Source organism: Oncorhynchus keta, chromosome 2 (assembly GCF_023373465.1).
Source record: "Oncorhynchus keta strain PuntledgeMale-10-30-2019 chromosome 2, Oket_V2, whole genome shotgun sequence".
NCBI classification, from domain to species: Eukaryota; Metazoa; Chordata; class Actinopteri; order Salmoniformes; family Salmonidae; genus Oncorhynchus; species Oncorhynchus keta.
Window position 1 is genome coordinate 81,276,360 of NC_068422.1, and position 24,032 is coordinate 81,300,391.

At 43.1% G+C, this 24,032-nt stretch overlaps 1 protein-coding gene across 1 annotated transcript in view; it reads right to left on the reverse strand.

Moving 5' to 3' along the window:
* The window catches only part of LOC118376015 (sodium-dependent noradrenaline transporter-like), a 111,629-nt gene that overhangs the window by 85,480 nt on the left and 2,117 nt on the right, over positions 1-24,032 (reverse strand). The window contains exons 2-3 of the mRNA XM_052484976.1: positions 23,738-23,869; positions 20,455-20,692 (exon numbers count right to left, since the gene is read on the reverse strand). Of these exons, the coding sequence (XP_052340936.1) occupies positions 20,455-20,692; positions 23,738-23,869 (370 nt within the window). The remainder of the gene's footprint in view (positions 1-20,454; positions 20,693-23,737; positions 23,870-24,032) is intronic.

The following is a 24,032-nucleotide window of genomic DNA, read 5'->3' on the forward strand; positions in this document are numbered from 1 at the left end:
AGAGGGGACAAACATGTCTAAAGCAGGGAGACAGCTAGAGTCAGAGGGGGAGAAACATGTCTAAAGAAGGGAGACAGCTAGAGTCAGAGCTAGATTCAGAGGGGGAGAAATGTCTAAAGCAGGGAGACAGCTAGAGTCAGAGGGATAGAAACATGTCTAAAGAAGGGAGACAGCTAGAGTCAGAGGGGGAGAAACATGTCTAAAGCAGGGAGACAGCTAGAGTCAGAGGGATAGAAACATGTCTAAAGCAGGGAGAAAGCTAGAGTCAGAGGGAGAGAAACATGTCTAAAGAAGGGAGCCAACTAGAGTCAGAGGGATAGAAACATGTCTAAAGAAGGGAGACAGCTAGAGTCAGAGGGATAGAAACATGTCTAAAGAAGGGAGACAGCTAGAGTCAGAGGGGAGAAACATGTCTAAAGAAGGGAGACAGCTAGAGTCAGAGGGGAGAAACATGTCTAAAGAAGGGAGACAGCTAGAGTCAGAGGGGAGAAACATGTCTAAAGCAGGGAGACAGCTAGAGTCAGAGGGGGAGAAACATGTCTAAAGAAGGGAGACAGCTAGAGTCAGAGGGGAGAAACATGTCTAAAGAAGGGAGACAGCTAGAGTCAGAGGGGGAGAAACATGTCTAAAGCAGGGAGACAGCTAGAGTCAGAGGGGGAGAAACATGTCTAAAGAAGGGAGACAGCTAGAGTCAGAGGGGGACAAACATGTCTAAAGCAGGGAGACAGCTAGAGTCAGAGGGGGAGAAACATGTCTAAAGAAGGGAGACAGCTAGAGTCAGAGCTAGATTCAGAGGGGGAGAAATGTCTAAAGCAGGGAGACAGCTAGAGTCAGAGGGATAGAAACATGTCTAAAGAAGGGAGACAGCTAGAGTCAGAGGGGGAGAAACATGTCTAAAGAAGGGAGACAGCTAGAGTCAGAGGGGGAGAAACATGTCTAAAGCAGGGAGACAGCTAGAGTCAGAGGGATAGAAACATGTCTAAAGAAGGGGGACAGCTAGAGTCAGAGGGGGAGAAACATGTCTAAAGAAGGGAGACAGCTAGAGTCAGAGGGATAGAAACATGTCTAAAGAAGGGAGACAGCAAGAGTCAGAGGGAGAGAAACATGTCTAAAGAAGGGAGACAGCTAGAGTCAGAGGGAGAGAAACATGTCTAAAGAAGGGAGACACCTAGAGTCAGAGGGGGAGAAACATGTCTAAAGAAGGGAGACAGCTAGAGTCAGAGGGATAGAAACATGTCTAAAGAAGGGAGACAGCTAGAGTCAGAGGGGGAGAAACATGTCTAAAGAAGGGAGACACCTAGAGTCAGAGGGGGAGAAACATGTCTAAAGCAGGGAGACAGCTAGAGTCAGAGGGATAGAAACATGTCTAAAGAAGGGAGACACCTAGAGTCAGAGGGGGAGAAACATGTCTAAAGCAGGGAGACAGCTAGAGTCAGAGGGATAGAAACATGTCTAAAGAAGGGAGACAGCTAGAGTCAGAGGGGGAGAAACATGTCTAAAGAAGGGAGACAGCTAGAGTCAGAGGGGGAGAAACATGTCTAAAGCAGGGAGACAGCTAGAGTCAGAGGGATAGAAACATGTCTAAAGAAGGGAGACAGCTAGAGTCAGAGGGATAGAAACATGTCTAAAGAAGGGAGACAGCTAGAGTCAGAGGGGGAGAAACATGTCTAAAGCAGGGAGACAGCTAGAGTCAGAGGGATAGAAACATGTCTAAAGAAGGGAGACAGCTAGAGTCAGAGGGGAGAAACATGTCTAAAGAAGGAGACAGCTAGAGTCAGAGGGGAGAAACATGTCTAAAGAAGGGAGACAGCTAGAGTCAGAGGGGTGAAACATGTCTAAAGAAGGGAGACAGCTAGAGTCAGAGGGGGAGAAACATGTCTAAAGCAGGGAGACAGCTAGATTCAGAGGGGGAGAAACATGTCTAAAGCAGGGAGACAGCTAGAGTCAGAGGGGGAGAAACATGTCTGAAGCAGGGAGACAGCTAGAGTCAGAGGGGGAGAAACATGTCTGAAGCAGGGAGACAGCTAGAGTCAGAGGGATAGAAACATGTCTAAAGCAGGGAGACAGCTAGAGTCAGAGGGATAGAAACATGTCTAAAGCAGGGAGACAGCTAGAGTCAGAGGGGAGAAACATGTCTAAAGAAGGGAGACAGCTAGAGTCAGAGGGGAGAAACATGTCTAAAGCAGGGAGACAGCTAGAGTCAGAGGGAGAAACATGTCTAAAGCAGGGAGACAGCTAGAGTCAGAGGGATAGAAACATGTCTAAAGCAGGGAGACAGCTAGAGTCAGAGGGGAGAAACATGTCTAAAGAAGACATAGAGTCAGAGGGATAGAAACATGTCTAAAGCAGGGAGACAGCTAGAGTCAGAGGGATAGAAACATGTCTAAAGCAGGGAGACAGCTAGAGTCAGAGGGGGAGAAACATGTCTAAAGAAGGGAGACAGCTAGAGTCAGAGGGGGAGAAACATGTCTAAAGAAGGGAGACAGCTAGAGTCAGAGGGGGAGAAACATGTCTAAAGCAGGGAGACAGCTAGAGTCAGAGGGGGAGAAACATGTCTAAAGCAGGGAGACAGCTAGAGTCAGAGGGGGAGAAACATGTCTGAAGCAGGGAGACAGCTAGAGTCAGAGGGGGAGAAACATGTCTAAAGCAGGGAGACAGCTAGAGTCAGAGGGGGAGAAACATGTCTAAAGCAGGGAGACAGCTAGAGTCAGAGGGGGAGAAACATGTCTAAAGAAGGGAGACAGCTAGAGTCAGAGGGACAGAAACATGTCTAACGCAGGGAGAAAGCTAGAGTCAGAGGGAGAGAAACATGTCTAAAGCAGGGAGACAGCTAGAGTCAGAGGGGGAGAAACATGTCTAAAGAAGGGAGACAGCTAGAGTCAGAGGGAGAGAAACATGTCTAAAGCAGGGAGACAGCTAGAGTCAGAGGGGTGGGGGGGGACATGTCTAAAGCAGGGAGACAGCTAGAGTCAGAGGGGGGGGGCATGTCTAAAGCAGGGAGACAGCTAGAGTCAGAGGGGAGCCATGTCTAAAGCAGCAGTCTCCTGAGGAAGCTAGACTTTTGGCCATCCTCTTACCTCACCACTTTTTAGAGCCCCATGTGTTCATAATTACTGACCCAGGTCAGCCCAGGTCCTTCAGCCTCTGCTCAATCACTCAATCACTCTCTTTCCCATCCAGTGGTCTACAGGCTCCCCTCATCCACATTATATTACATTCTAGAAATCACGCCCAACTTAACTCCATGTAACTGTGATTGATAACCTACCACAGATGTAGGAATAGATTTATGAGAGGATTCACACACACATGGAAAAATTATATCAAACATTTTACCATTGCAACATTTAATAGGCTACAGTCACATTCAAAGCGGTTGTCTGAAGCTTGCTAGAGTTCACAGATGGTGATCCCTCATCGTGATTGGTCATTTGCAACAATCCCAATGAGCGGCCCGACACAAAGCCACTAACACTCTCAGTGAACAACGGGGTGTACTTTAAAAAAAAACAAGGCAGAAAAACTTGGCACAGCACAGCAACGATGGGCTGAAAGCATTTCTAGTTTACACACATTCTCATTACTCAGTGAATGAGAAATCATTTGGAGGTATGGGGAAAGGGACAAATCAGGTTCGTGCTGATATGGGGTCAATGCTTCCTGGAACTGACAAAAGCAATATGTTAGGGGCAGAGGGGTAGAAAGTGTCTACAGTATGTTTGGAGAGAGTATTTGGTTGGGGAGGAGTATTTGGTTGGGGAGGAGTATTTGGTTGATGCAGTATTTGGTGTGGGAGGATTATTTGGTTGGGGAGGAGTATTTGTTTGAGGGGGAGTATTTGGTTGGGGGGAGTATTTGGTTGGGGAGGAGTATTTGGTTGGGGAGGAGTATTTGGTTGGGGAGGAGTATTTGGTTGGGGAGGAGTATTTGGTTGGGGAGGAGTATTTGGTTGATGCAGTATTTGGTGTGGGAGGATTATTTGGTTGGGGAGGAGTATTTGTTTGAGGGGGAGTATTTGGTTGGGGGGAGTATTTGGTTGGGGGAGTATTTGGATGAGGGAGAATTTGGTTGGGGGAGTATTTGGATGAGGGAGAATTTGGTTGGGGGAGTATTTGGATGAGGGAGAATTTGGTTGGGGGAGTATTTGGATGAGGGAGAATTTGGTGGGGGGGAGAATTTGGTTGGGGGGAGTATTTGGTTGGATATTTGATTTAAAGTGATTTGAGTGAATGGCAATTCTGGTACTTTGATAAAGAGGACAACGATAAAGAAGTTAAAGATTTGATGTTTGATTCAAAATAAATCTGTTTTCTTATTGTCTTGTGTATCATTAAAAAGGCATTTTATCCAAGGTATTGGAAAGAGAAATCTGAGGGTCATGATGTATGTTTCAGATCCCCTGTGAGTGTTCACAATGTCTAGACTTGGAACACATGAGCTATTGACCTCCCAGCAGTGGACTTGTTCAATTAAGAGCGATAAAGGTTGTTTTTTATTTATTTTTTTATTTCACCTTTATTTAACCAGGTAGGCAAGTTGAGAACAAGTTCTCATTTACAATTGCGACCTGGCCAAGATAAAGCAAAGCAGTTCGACAGATACAACGACACAGAGTTACACATGGAGTAAAACAAACATACAGTCAATAATACAGTATAAACAAGTCTATATACAATGTGAGCAAATTAGGTGAGAAGGGAGGTGAAGGCAAAAAAGGCCATGGTGGCAAAGTAAATACAATATAGCAAGTAAAACACTGAAATGGTAGTTTTGCAATGGAAGAATGTGCAAAGTAGAAATACAAATAATGGGGTGCAAAGGAGCAAAATAAATAAATAAATGAAATACAGTTGGGAAAGAGGTAGTTGTTTGGGCTAAATTATAGGTGGGCTATGTACAGATGCAGTAATCTGTGAGCTGCTCTGACAGTTGGTGCTTAAAGCTAGTGAGGGAGATAAGTGTTTCCAGTTTCAGAGATTTTTGTAGTTCGTTCCAGTCATTGGCAGCAGAGAACTGGAAGGAGAGGCGGCCAAAGAAAGAATTGGTTTTGGGGGTGACTAGAGAGATATACCTGCTGGAGCGTGTGCTACAGGTGGGAGATGCTATGGTGACCAGCGAGCTGAGATAAGGGGGGACTTTACCTAGCAGGGTCTTGTAGATGACATGGAGCCAGTGGGTTTGGCGACGAGTATGAAGCGAGGGCCAGCCAACGAGAGCGTACAGGTCGCAGTGGTGGGTAGTATATGGGGCTTTGGTGACAAAACGGATTGCACTGTGATAGACTGCATCCAATTTATTGAGTAGAGTGTTGGAGGCTATTTTGTAAATGACATCGCCGAAGTTGAGGATCGGTAGGATGGTCAGTTTTACAAGGGTATGTTTGGCAGCATGAGTGAAGGATGCTTTGTTGCGAAATAGGAAGCCAATTCTAGATTTAACTTTGGATTGGAGATGTTTGATATGGGTCTGGATGGAGAGTTTACAGTCTAACCAGACACCTAAGTATTTGTAGTTGTCTACATATTCTAAGTCAGAACCGTCCAGAGTAGTCATGTTGGACAGGCGGGTAGGTGCAGGTAGCGATCGGTTGAAGAGCATGCATTTAGTTTTACTTGTATTTAAGAGCAATTGGAGGCCACGGAAGGAGAGTTGTATGGCATTGAAGCTTGCCTGGAGGGTTGACAACACAGTGTCCAAAGAAGGGCCGGAAGTATACAGAATGGTGTCGTCTGCGTTGTGTAAGACTTCCAACGGAGGTGTTCTGAGTTCTAACCTTTTGATAATCTAATAGCTATTTAATGGATCATCTGAGCTGCTAATGGAATAAAATGGCTCTCAATTTGTGTTGATTTCATTTGGACTGGATTTGCACTCGCCATTTAATTAAGCAATGTTTGCAATTATAAACACCTGCTTCAAACATCCAAATTCACTATCACTATTTTACTATTTCAAGGTTGAAAAATACAGATAATTTGTTGAGTAACAGATTAGTTTGTTATATTAATTAGAGAATGTCATCAATAATATTACGCAAAGTCAATGTATTGAAATATCTGAACATTTTGCAGTGTCCTCAAAATATTCAGATGTTTCATTACATTGACTGCACATAATATTATTGATGGCATTCTCTAATTAATATAACAAACTGATCTGTACTCAAACTGTATAAACTTACATGACTGATTGACCTTTATTGATATAAGCTGAGACAACCCATCAGCACCATCAACACAGAAGGTATATATTTACCCAGCCTCTTGGTAGCTCAGCTTGGTTTCTGAGAATCCTAGTCTGTCATTAGGTGTTGATAGCTATGTTGAGCCCCTGTGATAGCATTGTAACTGACACCTGCTGTGTGTCCGCCCCTGGACGTTGCCATGACACTAATGACTATACTCCGGGGACCTTTGCACTGCAGCACCACAGATTGCAGGGCAGCCGTGATCAATGAAACCAATAATAAAGGCCTAATAGGAGAGGAAATGAGGGCCTAGCACATCCTCAGTCAGCTGAGGAGAGGACAGCAATACATCACACAGCAACACATCAACGTGGCCTGGTGTGAGAACCAGAGCAATGCAGCAGCAAAGGAAAAGTAAGCTCTGTGTGTGTGTGTGTGTGTGTGTGTGTGTGTGTGTGTGTGTGTGTGTGTGTGTGTGTGTGTGTGTGTGTGTGTGTGTGTGTGTGTGTGTGTGTGTGTGTGTGTGTGTGTGTGTGTGTGTGTGTGTGTGTGTGTGTGTGTGTGTGTGTGTGTGTGTGTGTGTGTTGAATGTTACAGGTTAACCACATGCCCTCAAATCTCTTGAGAAAATGTCTCCTCTGTCCCAGTCCATCTCTAGGGGATACAGGACGATCAAATCTCCATATCTAAGAACTAAGAACACCTGCAGCTCCTTGAGACTCTCAGAGATCACTGCTCATTACATAAGGAGGCAAACTGACGTTGGAGAGAGAGAGAGAAAAAGAAAGAGAGAAAATGAGAGAAAGAGGTAGAGAAAGAGAGAATGTAAGAGAGAAGAAAAAAGAGAAAGAGGGAGAAAAGGAGAGGGAGAAAATGAGGGAAAGAAGGAGAGGGAGAAATATGTTGACTCAGTCACTGTGATCTCTCCCAGAGTGTGCAGTGGCAGCATGCAGTGGTCTGATGATCTTGTTCCTGTTCTTGGAGCTCTGTGGGAGCAGGGGGTTTATGTCCCCCACACAAGACCTGACTGAAATATACAATGAGATTAGAAGTGTTGTCAGAGAAAAATCACTGTCTATTCTAGAGCTCCCACTGCCTGGGTCTCTGTGTTTTTCATTCAGCCTGTCTAGAATCAACTACATTTATACTGGGATATAGTGGCTCTCAGGGGAGTATGGACCTAAAGCTCTTTGATAGAGCCGTTGTCAATATACCAATGAGTATTCAAGGTCTGTGAAGATGGTAGAATACACAAAGAACAACATTTTCTGGTAAATAAATGCAGAAAGATATGCTGTAAAAGGAACCAACTTGACTCCATTGACTTCCTATAATTACCAAGAATTGAAGGTCTATGAATAATTTTTACAGTACGGTAGAAGCAGTGGTTAAGTGGAGGTTAAACGCACGTAAACATTGTTCACCTAACTTTATCCCCCACAACGGTTTACCCACCTTTTGCATAAAAAAGCATTGAAAGTATCCGGAGAGTAACTTTATTCACCACAGACGGTGATCAGAGTTTACCCACCAATGTTTTTACCACTACATCACTGGGTCGAAAGAATGAGAGTGCGATTTTATGCTAGAAGAAAGAAAATATGATGCAACGGAAACTGACTGTATTCAAGTTTAGAGAGATTGATGAGAGAAAAACATTGGAGGATATTCAGAGATGTTGATTACATAAACACACGAGACATCAATGCAGATCAGCATTCTGGTAGAGGGTCTTTCATCTGCTCTTATTGGCCGCCTGTCACGCACTCTTAGGCTGCATCCCAAATGGCTCACTATTCCTTATATAATGCACTATTAAAGTTTGGAATGCAAGCTTAGAATGTTTTGTTTGTGCCTCCCTGGCGCTCTACTCTGTACTGCACATCAGCTGCAGGATAAGGATGCTGCTGTATGTCCCAGTGATTTCAGACGACTTCCTTTGGGCTGCAGAAGTAATCTTCACACAGAGCTCAGGAAAGGAATTCTTTGAAGTGCAAACGGATGGGGCTTTTCGTGTCAACTTCAAATGCAGCATCTAAGCTTTTTTTATATGCCTTTCTGTAGAGCAATCGGTATATGGGCGGATGGCTTCAGATATTTTGGGGATACTGCACAAAAGCTTTAATGACAGTGGCCCACTTCACAGTGGAATTGTTTGAGTATGAGTAGGGTTGCAAAATTCCTGAAACGTTCAATAAATTCTCTGGTTTTCCCGAAATTCTGGAAAGGAGGGAATGAGCAGGAAATCTGTAATCCTCCAACCAGGATTTCTGGAAAACCGGGGAATTTATTGAAAGATCCAATAATTTTTCTAAATTAAAATGAAGAGTCATATACACTGGTACCATGCAGAGATGCAATAATAGTCAATAAAAATACTTTAAATTTAGATTCACTGCTTAGTAATGGCCTTTGTTGCCTGAACACGTTCTGCTCAGCATGTAAGCAGATTGAGCCACGTCATTAGAATCTACTGAATGGTAAAAGTCACTCTTCAATGAGACAAGGGCCCAGAAGCATAAAGAGACACTGTAAGACTGTGACTCTTCAGAAGTCCAAGGCTTATCTATTCCTCAAGCCACTCCAGGACTTTAGACTTCATACTGGTCAGTCTTGGTAAGATGTAGAGTGAGTAAGCAGGGGTTTCATGGCAGGTGATGAGAGTGAGTGTGTGCAGTTTGCTGTCCACTCACTGATGTATACTAACTAAATATTGATTTATGAAGACCTGCCATACTGTACACGCCATTAATAATACATATTTCTTGTTTATGAAATGCTTAAGTGTACCATTTCCACAGTGGCCAGACTAAATAACCAAGCATCAAAAAGGTTAAGCCTACTTCTAACACATTTAGTCTCTCATGAAAATACTTGAATTTACACAGTTCATATTTGGCACTGTAGGTCAGCTCAGAGGAAGGTCAGACTCAAGACACACATCAGAGGCACAGGCCGGGGCAGCAGGGTAGCCTCGTGGTTAGAGCGTGTGACTAGTAACCGGAAGGTTGCGAGTTCAAACCCCCGAGCTGACAAGGTACAAATCTGTCGTTCTGCCCCTGAACAGGCAGTTAACCCACTGTTTCCAGGCCGTCATTGAAAATAAGAATTTGTTCTTAACTGACTTGCCTGGATAAATAAAGGTCAAATAAAAAATAAAATTAAAAATTAAAAAAAGAACAGGACAGGACCCACTATACTCACTCATTGAACAGGAACATAATCCACTGTACTCACTCATAGAACAGGACAGAACCCACTGTACTTACTCATAGAACAGGAACAAGACAGGACCCACTGTACTCACTCATAGAACAGGACAGAACCCACTGTACTTACTCATAGAACAGGAACAAGACAGGACCCACTGTACTCACTCATAGAACAGGACAGAACCCACTGTACTTACTCATAGAACAGGAACAGGACAGGACCCACTATACTCACTCATTGAACAGGAACATAATCCACTGTACTCACTCATAGAACAGGACAGAACCCACTGTACTTACTCATAGAACAGGAACAAGACAGGACCCACTATACTCACTCATTGAACAGGAACATAATCCACTGTACTCACTCATAGAACAGGGACATAATCCACTGTACTCACTCATTGAACAGGAACATAATCCACTGTACTCACTCATAGAACAGGAACATAATCCACTGTACTCACTCATAGAACAGGAACATAATCCACTGTACTCACTCATAGAACAGGGACATAACCCACTGTACTCACTCATTGAACAGGGACATAATCCACTGTACTCACTCATAGAACAGGAACATAATCCACTGTACTCACTCATAGAACAGGAACATAATCCACTGTACTCACTCATAGAACAGGAACATAATCCACGGTACTCACTCATAGAACAGGAACATAATCCACGGTACTCACTCATAGAACAGGAACATAATCCACTGTACTCACTCATTGAACAGGAACATAACCCACTGTACTCACTCATAGAACAGGAACATAATCCACTGTACTCACTCATAGAACAGGGACATAACCCACTGTACTCACTCATAGAACAGGGACATAACCCACTGTACTCACTCATAGAACAGGGACAGAACCCTCTGTACTCACTCATTAAATAGGAACATAATCCACTGTACTCACTCATAGAACAGGAACATAATCCATTGTACTAACTCATAGGACAGGGACAGAACCCACTGTACTCACTCATTAAACAGGAACATAATCCACTGTACTCACTCATAGAACAGGAACATAATCCACTGTACTCACTCATAGAACAGGAACATAATCCACTGTACTCACTCATAGAACAGGAACATAATCCATTGTACTAACTCATAGGACAGGGACAGAACCCACTGTACTCACTCATTAAACAGGAACATAATCCACTGTACTCACTCATAGAACAGGAACATAATCCACTGTACTCACTCATTGAACAGGGACATAATCCACTGTACTCACTCATAGAACAGGGCCAGAACCCACTGTATTCATTAATTGAACATGGACAGAACCCACTGTACTCACTCATTGAACTGGGACAGAACCCACTGTACTCACTCATAGAACAGGAACATAATCCACTGTACTCACTCATTGAACAGGGACATAATCCACTGTACTCACTCATAGAACAGGAACAGAACATAATCCACTGTACTCACTCATTGAACAGGAACATAATCCACTGTACTCACTCATAGAACAGGGACATAATCCACTGTACTCACTCATTGAACAGGGACATAATCCACTGTACTCACTCATAGAACAGGAACAGAACATAATCCACTGTACTCACTCATAGAACAGGGACATAATCCACTGTACTCACTCATTGAACAGGGACATAATCCACTGTACTCACTCATAGAACAGGAACAGAACATAATCCACTGTACTCACTCATTGAACAGGGACATAATCCACTGTACTCACTCATAGAACAGGGCCAGAACCCACTGTATTCATTAATTGAACATGGACAGAACCCACTGTACTCACTCATAGAACAGGAACATAATCCACTGTACTCACTCATAGAACAGGGCCAGAACCCACTGTATTCATTAATTGAACATGGACAGAACCCACTGTACTCACTCATTGAACTGGGACAGAACCCACTGTACTCACTCATTAAACAGGAACATAATCCACTGTACTCACTCATTGAACAGGGACATAATCCACTGTACTCACTCATAGAACTGGGACAGAACCCACTGTACTCACTCATAGAACAGGACAGGACCCACTGTACTCACTCATAGAACAGGGACAGAACCCTCTGTACTCACTCATTAAACAGGAACATAATCCACTGTACTCACTCATTGAACAGGGACATAATCCACTGTACTCACTCATAGAACAGGGACATAATCCACTGTACTCACTCATTGAACAGGAACAGAACATAACCCACTGTACTCACTCATAGAACAGGGACATAATCCACTGTACTCACTCATAGAACAGGAACATAATCCACTGTACTCACTCATAGAACAGGGACATAATCCACTGTACTCACTCATTGAACAGGAACAGAACATAACCCACTGTACTCACTCATAGAACAGGGACATAACCCACTGTACTCACTCATAGAACAGGAACATAATCCACTGTACTCACTCATTGAACAGGAACAGAACATAACCCACTGTACTCACTCATAGAACAGGAACATAATCCACTGTACTCACTCATAGAACAGGAACATAATCCACTGTACTCACTCATTGAACAGGAACAGAACATAACCCACTGTACTCACTCATAGAACAGGAACATAATCCACTGTACTCACTCATAGAACAGGAACATAATCCACTGTACTCACTCATTGAACAGGAACAGAACATAATCCACTGTACTCACTCATTGAACAGGAACAGAACATAACCCACTGTACTCACTCATAGAACAGGGACATAATCCACTGTACTCACTCATTGAACAGGGACATAATCCACTGTACTCACTCATAGAACAGGGACATAATCCACTGTACTCACTCATAGAACAGGGACAGAACCCTCTGTACTCACTCATAGAACAGGACAGGACCCACTGTACTCACTCATAGGACAGGGACAGAACCCTCTATACTCACTCATTAAACAGGAACATAACCCAATGTACTCACTCATAGAACAGGAACACAATCCACTGTACTCACTCATAGAACAGGGACATAATCCACTGTACTCACTCATTGAATGGGAACAGAACATAACCCACTGTACTCACTCATAGAACAGGGACATAATCCAAGGTACTCACTCATAGAACAGGGACATAATCCACTGTACTCACTCATTGAACAGGAACAGAACATAACCCACTGTACTCACTCATAGAACAGGGACATAACCCACTGTACTCACTCATAGAACAGGGACAGAACCCTCTGTACTCACTCATTAAATAGGAACATAATCCACTGTACTCACTCATAGAACAGGAACATAATCCACTGTACTAACTCATAGGACAGGGACAGAACCCACTGTACTCACTCATTAAACAGGAACATAATCCACTGTACTCACTCATAGAACAGGAACATAATCCACTGTACTCACTCATTGAACAGGGACATAATCCACTGTACTCACTCATAGAACAGGGCCAGAACATAACCCACTGTACTCACTCATAGAACAGGGACATAACCCACTGTACTCACTCATAGAACAGGGACAGAACCCTCTGTACTCACTCATTAAATAGGAACATAATCCACTGTACTCACTCATAGAACAGGAACATAATCCACTGTACTAACTCATAGGACAGGGACAGAACCCACTGTACTCACTCATTAAACAGGAACATAATCCACTGTACTCACTCACTCAGAACAGGAACATAATCCACTGTACTCACTCATAGAACAGGGACATAATCCACTGTACTCACTCATTGAACAGGAACATAATCCACTGTACTCACTCATAGAACAGGAACATAATCCACTGTACTCACTCATAGAACAGGGACATAACCCACTGTACTCACTCATAGAACAGGGACATAATCCACTGTACTCACTCATTGAACAGGGACATAATCCACTGTACTCACTCATAGAACAGGGACATAATCCACTGTACTCACTCATAGAACAGGGACATAATCCACTGTACTCACTCATTGAACAGGGACATAATCCACTGTACTCACTCATAGAACAGGAACATAATCCACTGTACTCACTCATAGAACAGGAACATAATCCACTGTACTCACTCATTGAACAGGGACATAATCCACTGTACTCACTCATTGAACAGGGACATAATCCACTGTACTCACTCATAGAACAGGGCCAGAACCCACTGTATTCATTAATTGAACATGGACAGAACCCACTGTACTCACTCATAGAACAGGAACATAATCCACTGTACTCACTCATTGAACAGGGACATAATCCACTGTACTCACTCATAGAACAGGGACATAATCCACTGTACTCACTCATTGAACAGGAACAGAACATAACCCACTGTACTCACTCATAGAACAGGGACATAATCCACTGTACTCACTCATAGAACAGGAACATAATCCACTGTACTCACTCATAGAACAGGGACATAATCCACTGTACTCACTCATTGAACAGGAACAGAACATAACCCACTGTACTCACTCATTAAACAGGAACATAATCCACTGTACTCACTCATAGAACAGGAACATAACCCACTGTACTCACTCATTAAACAGGAACATAATCCACTGTACTCACTCATAGAACAGGAACATAATCCACTGTACTTACTCATAGAACAGGGACAGAACCCTCTGTACTCACTCATAGAACAGGGACATAACCCACTGTACTCACTCATAGAACAGGGACAGAACCCTCTGTACTCACTCATAGAACAGGGACATAACCCTCTGTACTCACTCATAGGACAGGGACTGAACCCACTGTATTCATTAATTGAACAGGGACAGAACCCACTGTATTCATTAATTGAACAGGGACAGAACCCACTGTACTCACTCATAGAACAGGACAGAACCCACTGCACTCACTCATAGAACAGGACAGGACCCACTGTACTCACTCATAGGACAGGGACAGAACCCACTGTATTCATTAATTGAACAGGGACAGAACCCACTGTACTCACTCATAGAACAGGACAGAACCCACTGTACTCACTCATAGAACAGGACAGAACCCACTGCACTCACTCATAGAACAGGACAGAACCCACTGTATTCATTAATTGAACAGGGACATAATCCACCGTATTCACTCATAGAACAGGACAGAACCCACTGTACTCACTCATTGAATAGGACAGAACCCACTGTACTTACTCATAGAACAGGAACAGGACAGAACCCACTGTACTTACTCATAGAACAGGAACAGGACAGAACCCACTGTACTCACTCATAGAACAGGACAGAACCCACTGTATTCATTAATTGAACAGGGACAGAACCCACTGTACTCACTCATTGAATAGGACAGAACCCACTGTACTTACTCATAGAACAGGAACAGGACAGAACCCACTGTACTTACTCATAGAACAGGAACAGGACAGAACCCACTGTACTCACTCATAGAACAGGACAGAACCCACTGTATTCATTAATTGAACATGGACAGAACCCACTGTACTCACTCATAGGACAGGGACAGAACCCACTGCACTCACTCATAGGACAGGGACAGAACCCACTGTACTCACTCATAGAACAGGGACAGAACCCACTGTACTCACTCATAGAACAGGGACATAACCCACTGTACTCACTCATAGGACAGGGACAGAACCCACTGCACTCACTCATAGAACAGGACAGAACCCACTGTATTCATTAATTGAACATGGACAGAACCCACTGTACTCACTCATAGGACAGGGACAGAACCCACTGCACTCACTCATAGGACAGGGACAGAACCCACTGTACTCACTCATAGAACAGGACAGAACCCACTGTATTCATTAATTGAACAGGGACAGAACCCACTGTACTCACTCATAGGACAGGGACAGAACCCACTGCACTCACTCATAGGACAGGGACAGAACCCACTGTACTCACTCATAGAACAGGGACAGAACCCACTGTACTCACTCATAGAACAGGGACATAACCCACTGTACTCACTCATAGGACAGGGACAGAACCCACTGTACTCACTCATAGAACAGGACAGAACCCACTGTATTCATTAATTGAACAGGGACAGAACCCACTGTACTCACTCATAGAACAGGACAGGACCCACTGTACTCACTCATAGGACAGGGACAGAACCCACTGTATTCATTAATTGAATAGGACAGAACCCACTGTACTCACTCATAGAACAGGGACAGAACCCACTGTACTCACTCATAGAACAGGGACAGAACCCACTGTACTCACTCATAGAACAGGGACAGAACCCACTGTACTCACTCATAGGACAGGGACAGAACCCACTGTATTCATTAATTGAATAGGACAGAACCCACTGTACTTACTCATAGAACAGGAACAGAACCCTCTGTACTCACTCATAGAACAGGGACATAACCCACTGTACTCACTCATAGAACAGGGACAGAACCCTCTGTACTCACTCATAGAACAGGGACAGAACCCACTGTACTCACTCATAGAACAGGGACAGAACCCACTGTACTCACTCATAGGACAGGGACAGAACCCACTGTATTCATTAATTGAATAGGACAGAACCCACTGTACTTACTCATAGAACAGGAACAGGACAGAACCCATTGTACTCACTCATAGAACAGGACAGAACCCACTGTACTCACTCATAGAACAGGACAGAACCCACTGTACTCACTCATAGAACAGGACAAACCCACTGTACTCACTCATAGAACAGGACAGAACCCACTGTACTCACTCAATGAACAGGAACAGAACATAATCCACTGTACTCACTCATTGAACAGGAACAGAACATAACCCACTGTACTCACTCATAGAACAGGGACATAATCCACTGTACTCACTCATAGAACAGGAACATAATCCACTGTACTCACTCATAGAACAGGGACATAACCCACTGTACTCACTCATAGAACAGGAACAGAACCCTCTGTACTCACTCATAGAACAGGAACATAATCCACTGTACTCACTCATAGAACAGGGACAGAACCCTCTGTACTCACTCATAGAACAGGACATAAGGACCCACTGTACTCACTCATAGGACAGGGACAGAACCCACTATACTCACTCATTAAACAGGAACATAACCCAATGTACTCACTCATAGAACAGGAACACAATCCACTGTACTCACTCATAGAACAGGGACATAATCCACTGTACTCACTCATTGAATGGGAACAGAACATAACCCACTGTACTCACTCATAGAACAGGGACATAATCCAAGGTACTCACTCATAGAACAGGGACATAATCCACTGTACTCACTCATTGAACAGGAACAGAACATAACCCACTGTACTCACTCATAGAACAGGGACATAACCCACTGTACTCACTCATAGAACAGGGACAGAACCCTCTGTACTCACTCATTAAATAGGAACATAATCCACTGTACTCACTCATAGAACAGGAACATAATCCACTGTACTAACTCATAGGACAGGGACAGAACCCACTGTACTCACTCATTAAACAGGAACATAATCCACTGTACTCACTCATAGAACAGGAACATAATCCACTGTACTCACTCATTGAACAGGGACATAATCCACTGTACTCACTCATAGAACAGGGCCAGAACATAACCCACTGTACTCACTCATAGAACAGGGACATAACCCACTGTACTCACTCATAGAACAGGGACAGAACCCTCTGTACTCACTCATTAAATAGGAACATAATCCACTGTACTCACTCATAGAACAGGAACATAATCCACTGTACTAACTCATAGGACAGGGACAGAACCCACTGTACTCACTCATTAAACAGGAACATAATCCACTGTACTCACTCATAGAACAGGAACATAATCCACTGTACTCACTCATTGAACAGGAACATAATCCACTGTACTCACTCATTGAACAGGAACATAATCCACTGTACTCACTCATTGAACAGGGACATAATCCACTGTACTCACTCATTGAACAGGGACATAATCCACTGTACTCACTCATAGAACAGGGCCAGAACCCACTGTATTCATTAATTGAACATGGACAGAACCCACTGTACTCACTCATAGAACAGGAACATAATCCACTGTACTCACTCATTGAACAGGGACATAATCCACTGTACTCACTCATAGAACAGGGACATAATCCACTGTACTCACTCATTGAACAGGAACAGAACATAACCCACTGTACTCACTCATAGAACAGGGACATAATCCACTGTACTCACTCATAGAACAGGAACATAATCCACTGTACTCACTCATAGAACAGGGACATAATCCACTGTACTCACTCATTGAACAGGAACAGAACATAACCCACTGTACTCACTCATTAAACAGGAACATAATCCACTGTACTCACTCATAGAACAGGAACATAACCCACTGTACTCACTCATTAAACAGGAACATAATCCACTGTACTCACTCATAGAACAGGAACATAATCCACTGTACTCACTCATTGAACAGGGACAGAACCCTCTGTACTCACTCATAGAACAGGGACAGAACCCACTGTACTCACTCATAGAACAGGGACAGAACCCTCTGTACTCACTCATAGAACAGGGACATAACCCTCTGTACTCACTCATAGGACAGGGACTGAACCCACTGTATTCATTAATTGAACAGGGACAGAACCCACTGTATTCATTAATTGAACAGGGACAGAACCCACTGTACTCACTCATAGAACAGGACAGAACCCACTGCACTCACTCATAGAACAGGACAGGACCCACTGTACTCACTCATAGGACAGGGACAGAACCCACTGTATTCATTAATTGAACAGGGACAGAACCCACTGTACTCACTCATAGAACAGGACAGAACCCACTGTACTCACTCATAGAACAGGACAGAACCCACTGCACTCACTCATAGAACAGGACAGAACCCACTGTATTCATTAATTGAACAGGGACATAATCCACCGTATTCACTCATAGAACAGGACAGAACCCACTGTACTCACTCATTGAATAGGACAGAACCCACTGTACTTACTCATAGAACAGGAACAGGACAGAACCCACTGTACTCACTCATAGAACAGGAACAGGACAGAACCCACTGTACTCACTCATAGAACAGGACAGAACCCACTGTATTCATTAATTGAACAGGGACAGAACCCACTGTACTCACTCATTGAATAGGACAGAACCCACTGTACTTACTCATAGAACAGGAACAGGACAGAACCCACTGTACTTACTCATAGAACAGGAACAGGACAGAACCCACTGTACTCACTCATAGAACAGGACAGAACCCACTGTATTCATTAATTGAACATGGACAGAACCCACTGTACTCACTCATAGGACAGGGACAGAACCCACTGCACTCACTCATAGAGGACAGGGACAGAACCCACTGTACTCACTCATAGAACAGGGACAGAACCCACTGTACTCACTCATAGAACAGGGACATAACCCACTGTACTCACTCATAGAACAGGACAGGGACAGAACCCACTGTCACTCATAGAACAGGACAGAACCCACTGTATTCATTAATTGAACATGGACAGAACCCACTGTACTCACTCATAGGACAGGGACAGAACCCACTGCACTCACTCATAGGACAGGGACAGAACCCACTGTACTCACTCATAGAACAGGACAGAACCCACTGTATTCATTAATTGAACAGGGACAGAACCCACTGTACTCACTCATAGGACAGGGACAGAACCCACTGCACTCACTCATAGGACAGGGACAGAACCCACTGTACTCACTCATAGAACAGGGACAGAACCCACTGTACTCACTCATAGAACAGGGACATAGAACAGGACAGAAACCCACTGTACTCACTCATAGGACAGGGACAGAACCCACTGTACTCACTCATAGAACAGGACAGAACCCACTGTATTCATTAATTGAACAGGGACAGAACCCACTGTACTCACTCATAGAACAGGACAGGACCCACTGTACTCACTCATAGGACAGGGACAGAACCCACTGTATTCATTAATTGAATAGGACAGAACCCACTGTACTCACTCATAGAACAGGGACAGAACCCACTGTACTCACTCATAGGACAGGGACAGAACCCACTGTATTCATTAATTGAATAGGACAGAACCCACTGTACTCACTCATAGGACAGGGACAGAACCCACTGTATTCATTAATTGAATAGGACAGAACCCACTGTACTTACTCATAGAACAGGAACAGGACAGAACCCACTGTACTCACTCATAGACAGGGACAGAACCCACTGTACTCACTCATAGAACAGGACAGAACCCACTGTACTCACTCATAGAACAGGACAGGACAGGGACAGAACCCACTGTACTCACTCATAGAACAGGGACAGAACCCACTGTACTCACTCATAGAACAGACAGGGACAGAACCCACTGTATTCATTAATTGAACAGGACAGAACCCACACTGTACTCACTCATAGAACAGGACAGAACCCACTGTACTTACTCATAGAACAGGAACAGGACAGAACCCATTGTACTCACTCATAGAACAGGACAGAACCCACTGTACTCACTCATAGAACAGGACAGAACCCACTGTACTCACTCATAGAACAGGACAAAACCCACTGTACTCACTCATAGAACAGGACAGAACCCACTGTACTCACTCATAGAACAGGACAGAACCCACTGTACTCACTCATAGAACAGGACAGAACCCACTGTACTCACTCATAGAACAGGACAGAACCCACTGTACTCACTCATAGAACAGGACAGAACCCACTGTACTCACTCATAGAACAGGACAGAACCCACTGTACTCACTCATAGAACAGGACAGAACCCACTGTACTCACTCATAGAACAGGACAGAACCCACTGTACTCACTCATAGAACAGGACAGAACCCACTGTACTCACTCATAGAACAGGGACAGACTCATAGAACAGGGACAGAGCACACACTGTACTCACTCATAGAACAGGACAGAACCCACTGTACTCACTCATAGAACAGGACAGAACCCACTGTACTCACTCATAGAACAGGACAGAACCCTCTATACTCACTCATAGAACAGGACAGAACCCACTGTACTCACTCATAGAACTCTGCAGCCGGCGTCATCTTGTACTTGGCATAAGACGTCCCATTGCCCAGGAAGGATCCGTTTAGTAGCTTGGGGTCTGTGCAGTTCGGACTGTTCCAGGCGTTGCCACAATGGAGCCAGGGCAGCTCACTGGTCATAGAGGAGAACAGGTAGTATAGGGACCAGGCTATGATGACGTTGTAGTAGAAACCCACATACAACGCTATGATGATCACAGTGTAGCCCACACCTGAGGGAGGGATATGGACGAGAGAAACAGAGAGAGAAACAGAGAGCAGAGAGAGAGATGGTTACATACTGTAGGTTACATAGGGTTACAGAGGGTGGAATCCTGCTACTTCTGTCTAATGCCAATCATAAATGTGTATGTGTGAGGGAACAAAATATCAAACAAAACTCTGCAGCGTGTATCCACAAGACCTTGGACAGCAGAGACTACTGAAAAAAACGAGCACAGCAGTGGAATACCAGCGAGTATTATGTCAAAAATAATCATAATAAAGAACTTGAGGAAATTTGAGAATTCAACCACTTGTTTCACCTGATTCAATGTATTATTTGAGCAGAATGTGATGTGCTATAACTCTACCATCAGAACAAGCAGCAGATGAACTTAACAATGTCAGTTTAATATGTTCTTTTTTTACTTTTACCCCTTTCCTCCCCAATTTTGTGGTATTCAATTGGTAGTTACAGTCTTGTCTCTGCAACTCCCGTATGACACAGAGCCATGCATCCTCCGAAACACAACACAACCAATCAACACTGCTTCTGGACACAATGCCCGCTTAACCTGGAAACCAGCCACACCACACTGGGCAGCACCTCTTCCTGGAGAATGTATCTATCTACAGCTATCTCTTTGATCTCCCAACCAGGGTTTTAAAAAAGCAAAGCCGTGCTTTATCACTGACACCATTGTGCTATCGTGAGAATGAGAGATCTCCACTTAAACACTAAATAGATTCATTGTTGCTATTAAAGTCATTTTCAAAGGGTTTAAGTTTAACAGAGGTTTAACATGTAGCATTAATGATACTATTTAGGCCTATATAGTCTTTGCATCAACAGCTATTGTTTCAATTCAACTTAAAAATACACAATAAATAGGCTTAGGGTTTCAAGTTTAGCTTGATTTCAAATTGAATCTACAAGTTAATAATGAATATGTTGGATTCAACGGCTCCATCTCAACCAAAAATCTAAGTTATAGAATAGGACAAAATGAAATACAACTTTATTTAAAGTGAATTTAAAGTTTAATTTGATTTGATTTTGTCCTATTCTATAACTTAGATTTTTGGTTGAGATGGAACCGTTGAACCCAACATATTCATTATTAACTTGTAGATTCAATTTGAAATCAAGTGAAATTGGAATTAAAGCCAGACTCAGTGGCACAGAGGAAACTTTCCAAGCAGAAGATCTCCTTCAAATGGTGACACTGTAACTATAAATGTGTAATCATATAAAGCAGACGTGTTGAAGATCGCAGGTCTGTGGAGATCTTCACAATTTCTATAATAATCTGCCCGGAATCTCCAACGCCATTGATCACTTGCATCATGTACAGTGGGGCAAAAAAGTATTTAGTCAGACACCAATTGTGCAAGTTCTCCCACTTAAAAAGATGAGAGAGGCCTGTAATTTTCATCATAGGTACACTTCAACTATGACAGACAAAAAAGTAGATTTTTTTTTATAAGAAACCTGGATAAGATGCCTGGGACAGGCTGATCTAAGACTGGATACTGTGACATGTAAACATCCTATCCCGTTTACTGTTGTTTCTGTGGTCTGTGCTGTCAGGCTCAGTTTCACATATCAGGAGTGTTGTGTGATGATGTTTTCATCTGATTGTCAAACTAATCACTTCAAAAAGTAGGTTACCTGCTCAGTTCGATCCACAAAAATAATTCCATAATACTTTAGCCTACTGTAAATAATTTACTACAATTTAAATTATGTTTCTGCTCATAACTTCCAAAATTTGGGAGTCTAAATTATAATTTTCAGCATTTGCCATTTGTTTGTCTACTATACATTGATACATGCAGCTTCTCTTCTGTCATAACATCTGCCTAGTTACATCTTCTGCCTAGTTACATGTTCTGCCTAATTACATCTTCTGCCTAGTTACATCTTCTGCCTAGTTACATGTTCTGCCTAGTTACATGTTCTGCCTAGTTACATGTTCTGCCTAGTTACATCTTCTGCCTAGTTACATCTTCTGCCTAGTTAAATAAATGTTAAATAAAAAATCCCAAAATAACTTGTTGCCACAGAAGACTAAATAAAGTAGTGCTCACCAGAATAGCGTATTCCATGGATAAAATGAATGCATTAGTAATCTCTGTAACACCGGTAAAGTTGTCTGTCCAAATGTCATCAGTTTGACCTGTTTTAAGGAAATTAAAAGCTGAGAAAACGACGAAATACGTTTCAGAGAAGACTTTAGTTCGTCTTGGGTGCATATTTTTTGTGGTTGAAATACTGTCTGCTTGCATAACAGTGTGAAAGATAACACATTACACAAACATTTGCATTTTCTCAAGAGATACTGAAAGAAAGAAATAATATTTCTTAACTACTGTTCCCCAGACAAAATTAACATTTGTTGTATAGTTTCACTGCAAGAAATGCATAATTCTGCAAGAGTTAATATGATATTACACTACATGTGAGAGGTTATAGGCCTTCAGGCAATGTCCATAGTTCAGTTACTATTCCATTTAACCCAAATGAACTTCAATTAGAAGTATTCCTTTTATTCATGGATACAGGGATACTCATGAGTGGGATATATCATCTACATTACGGAAGTCATTTTTGCTGGACCCCAGGAAGAGTAGTTTCTGCCTTGGCAGCAGCTAATGGGGATCCATAATACTGACAAAATATGAAAGGTGCATGTAAACAGCTTATACCGAATAAGACCTGAAGCGGGATATGAGCTACCGTCCGGAATACTGTGCACCTTTAAACGTGGTCACTGATAACACATTGGTAATTCAACAAACTTTTGGTTGTCTTTTTGACTGGGTTGCAATCTCATTCATCAACGTCTTGTCCACATTGAAATGATGTGGTGTGCCCACTGGGAAGGAACATTAAAAGAGCAGGGAAAGGACAAGAGGTGAGTGAAAAAAAGAGAGAGATGTTCAAATATAGAGAAGAAAAGAGAGGCCAGGAGCCTTGAGAAGGTGAGAGGTGGGAGATGAGGCAGAGGTCAGGGAAGAGATGGTATACAGAGATGGAGAGAGAGACAGCTCACCTTTAAAGACAGGGCAGATCTTCCAGACTGTAGCAGCTCCTTCCCTATTGTACTGTCCCAGGGCTAGTTCCATATAGAACAGAGGCATCCCAGCAATCACCAGGAACAGAATGTAGGGGATTAGAAAGGCACCTGAAATCACCACAAAACCCCACAAAACAACGTTTTTGAACGTGAACCTTTTGGCATTTGTGTTGCAGCCAAGACAACATATTTAGCATTTTGTGGGTGTTTTCGTCCTGGCAATTTGTGTTGATAATGATATCTCAAGGAAAATCACATGAAACAGACATCA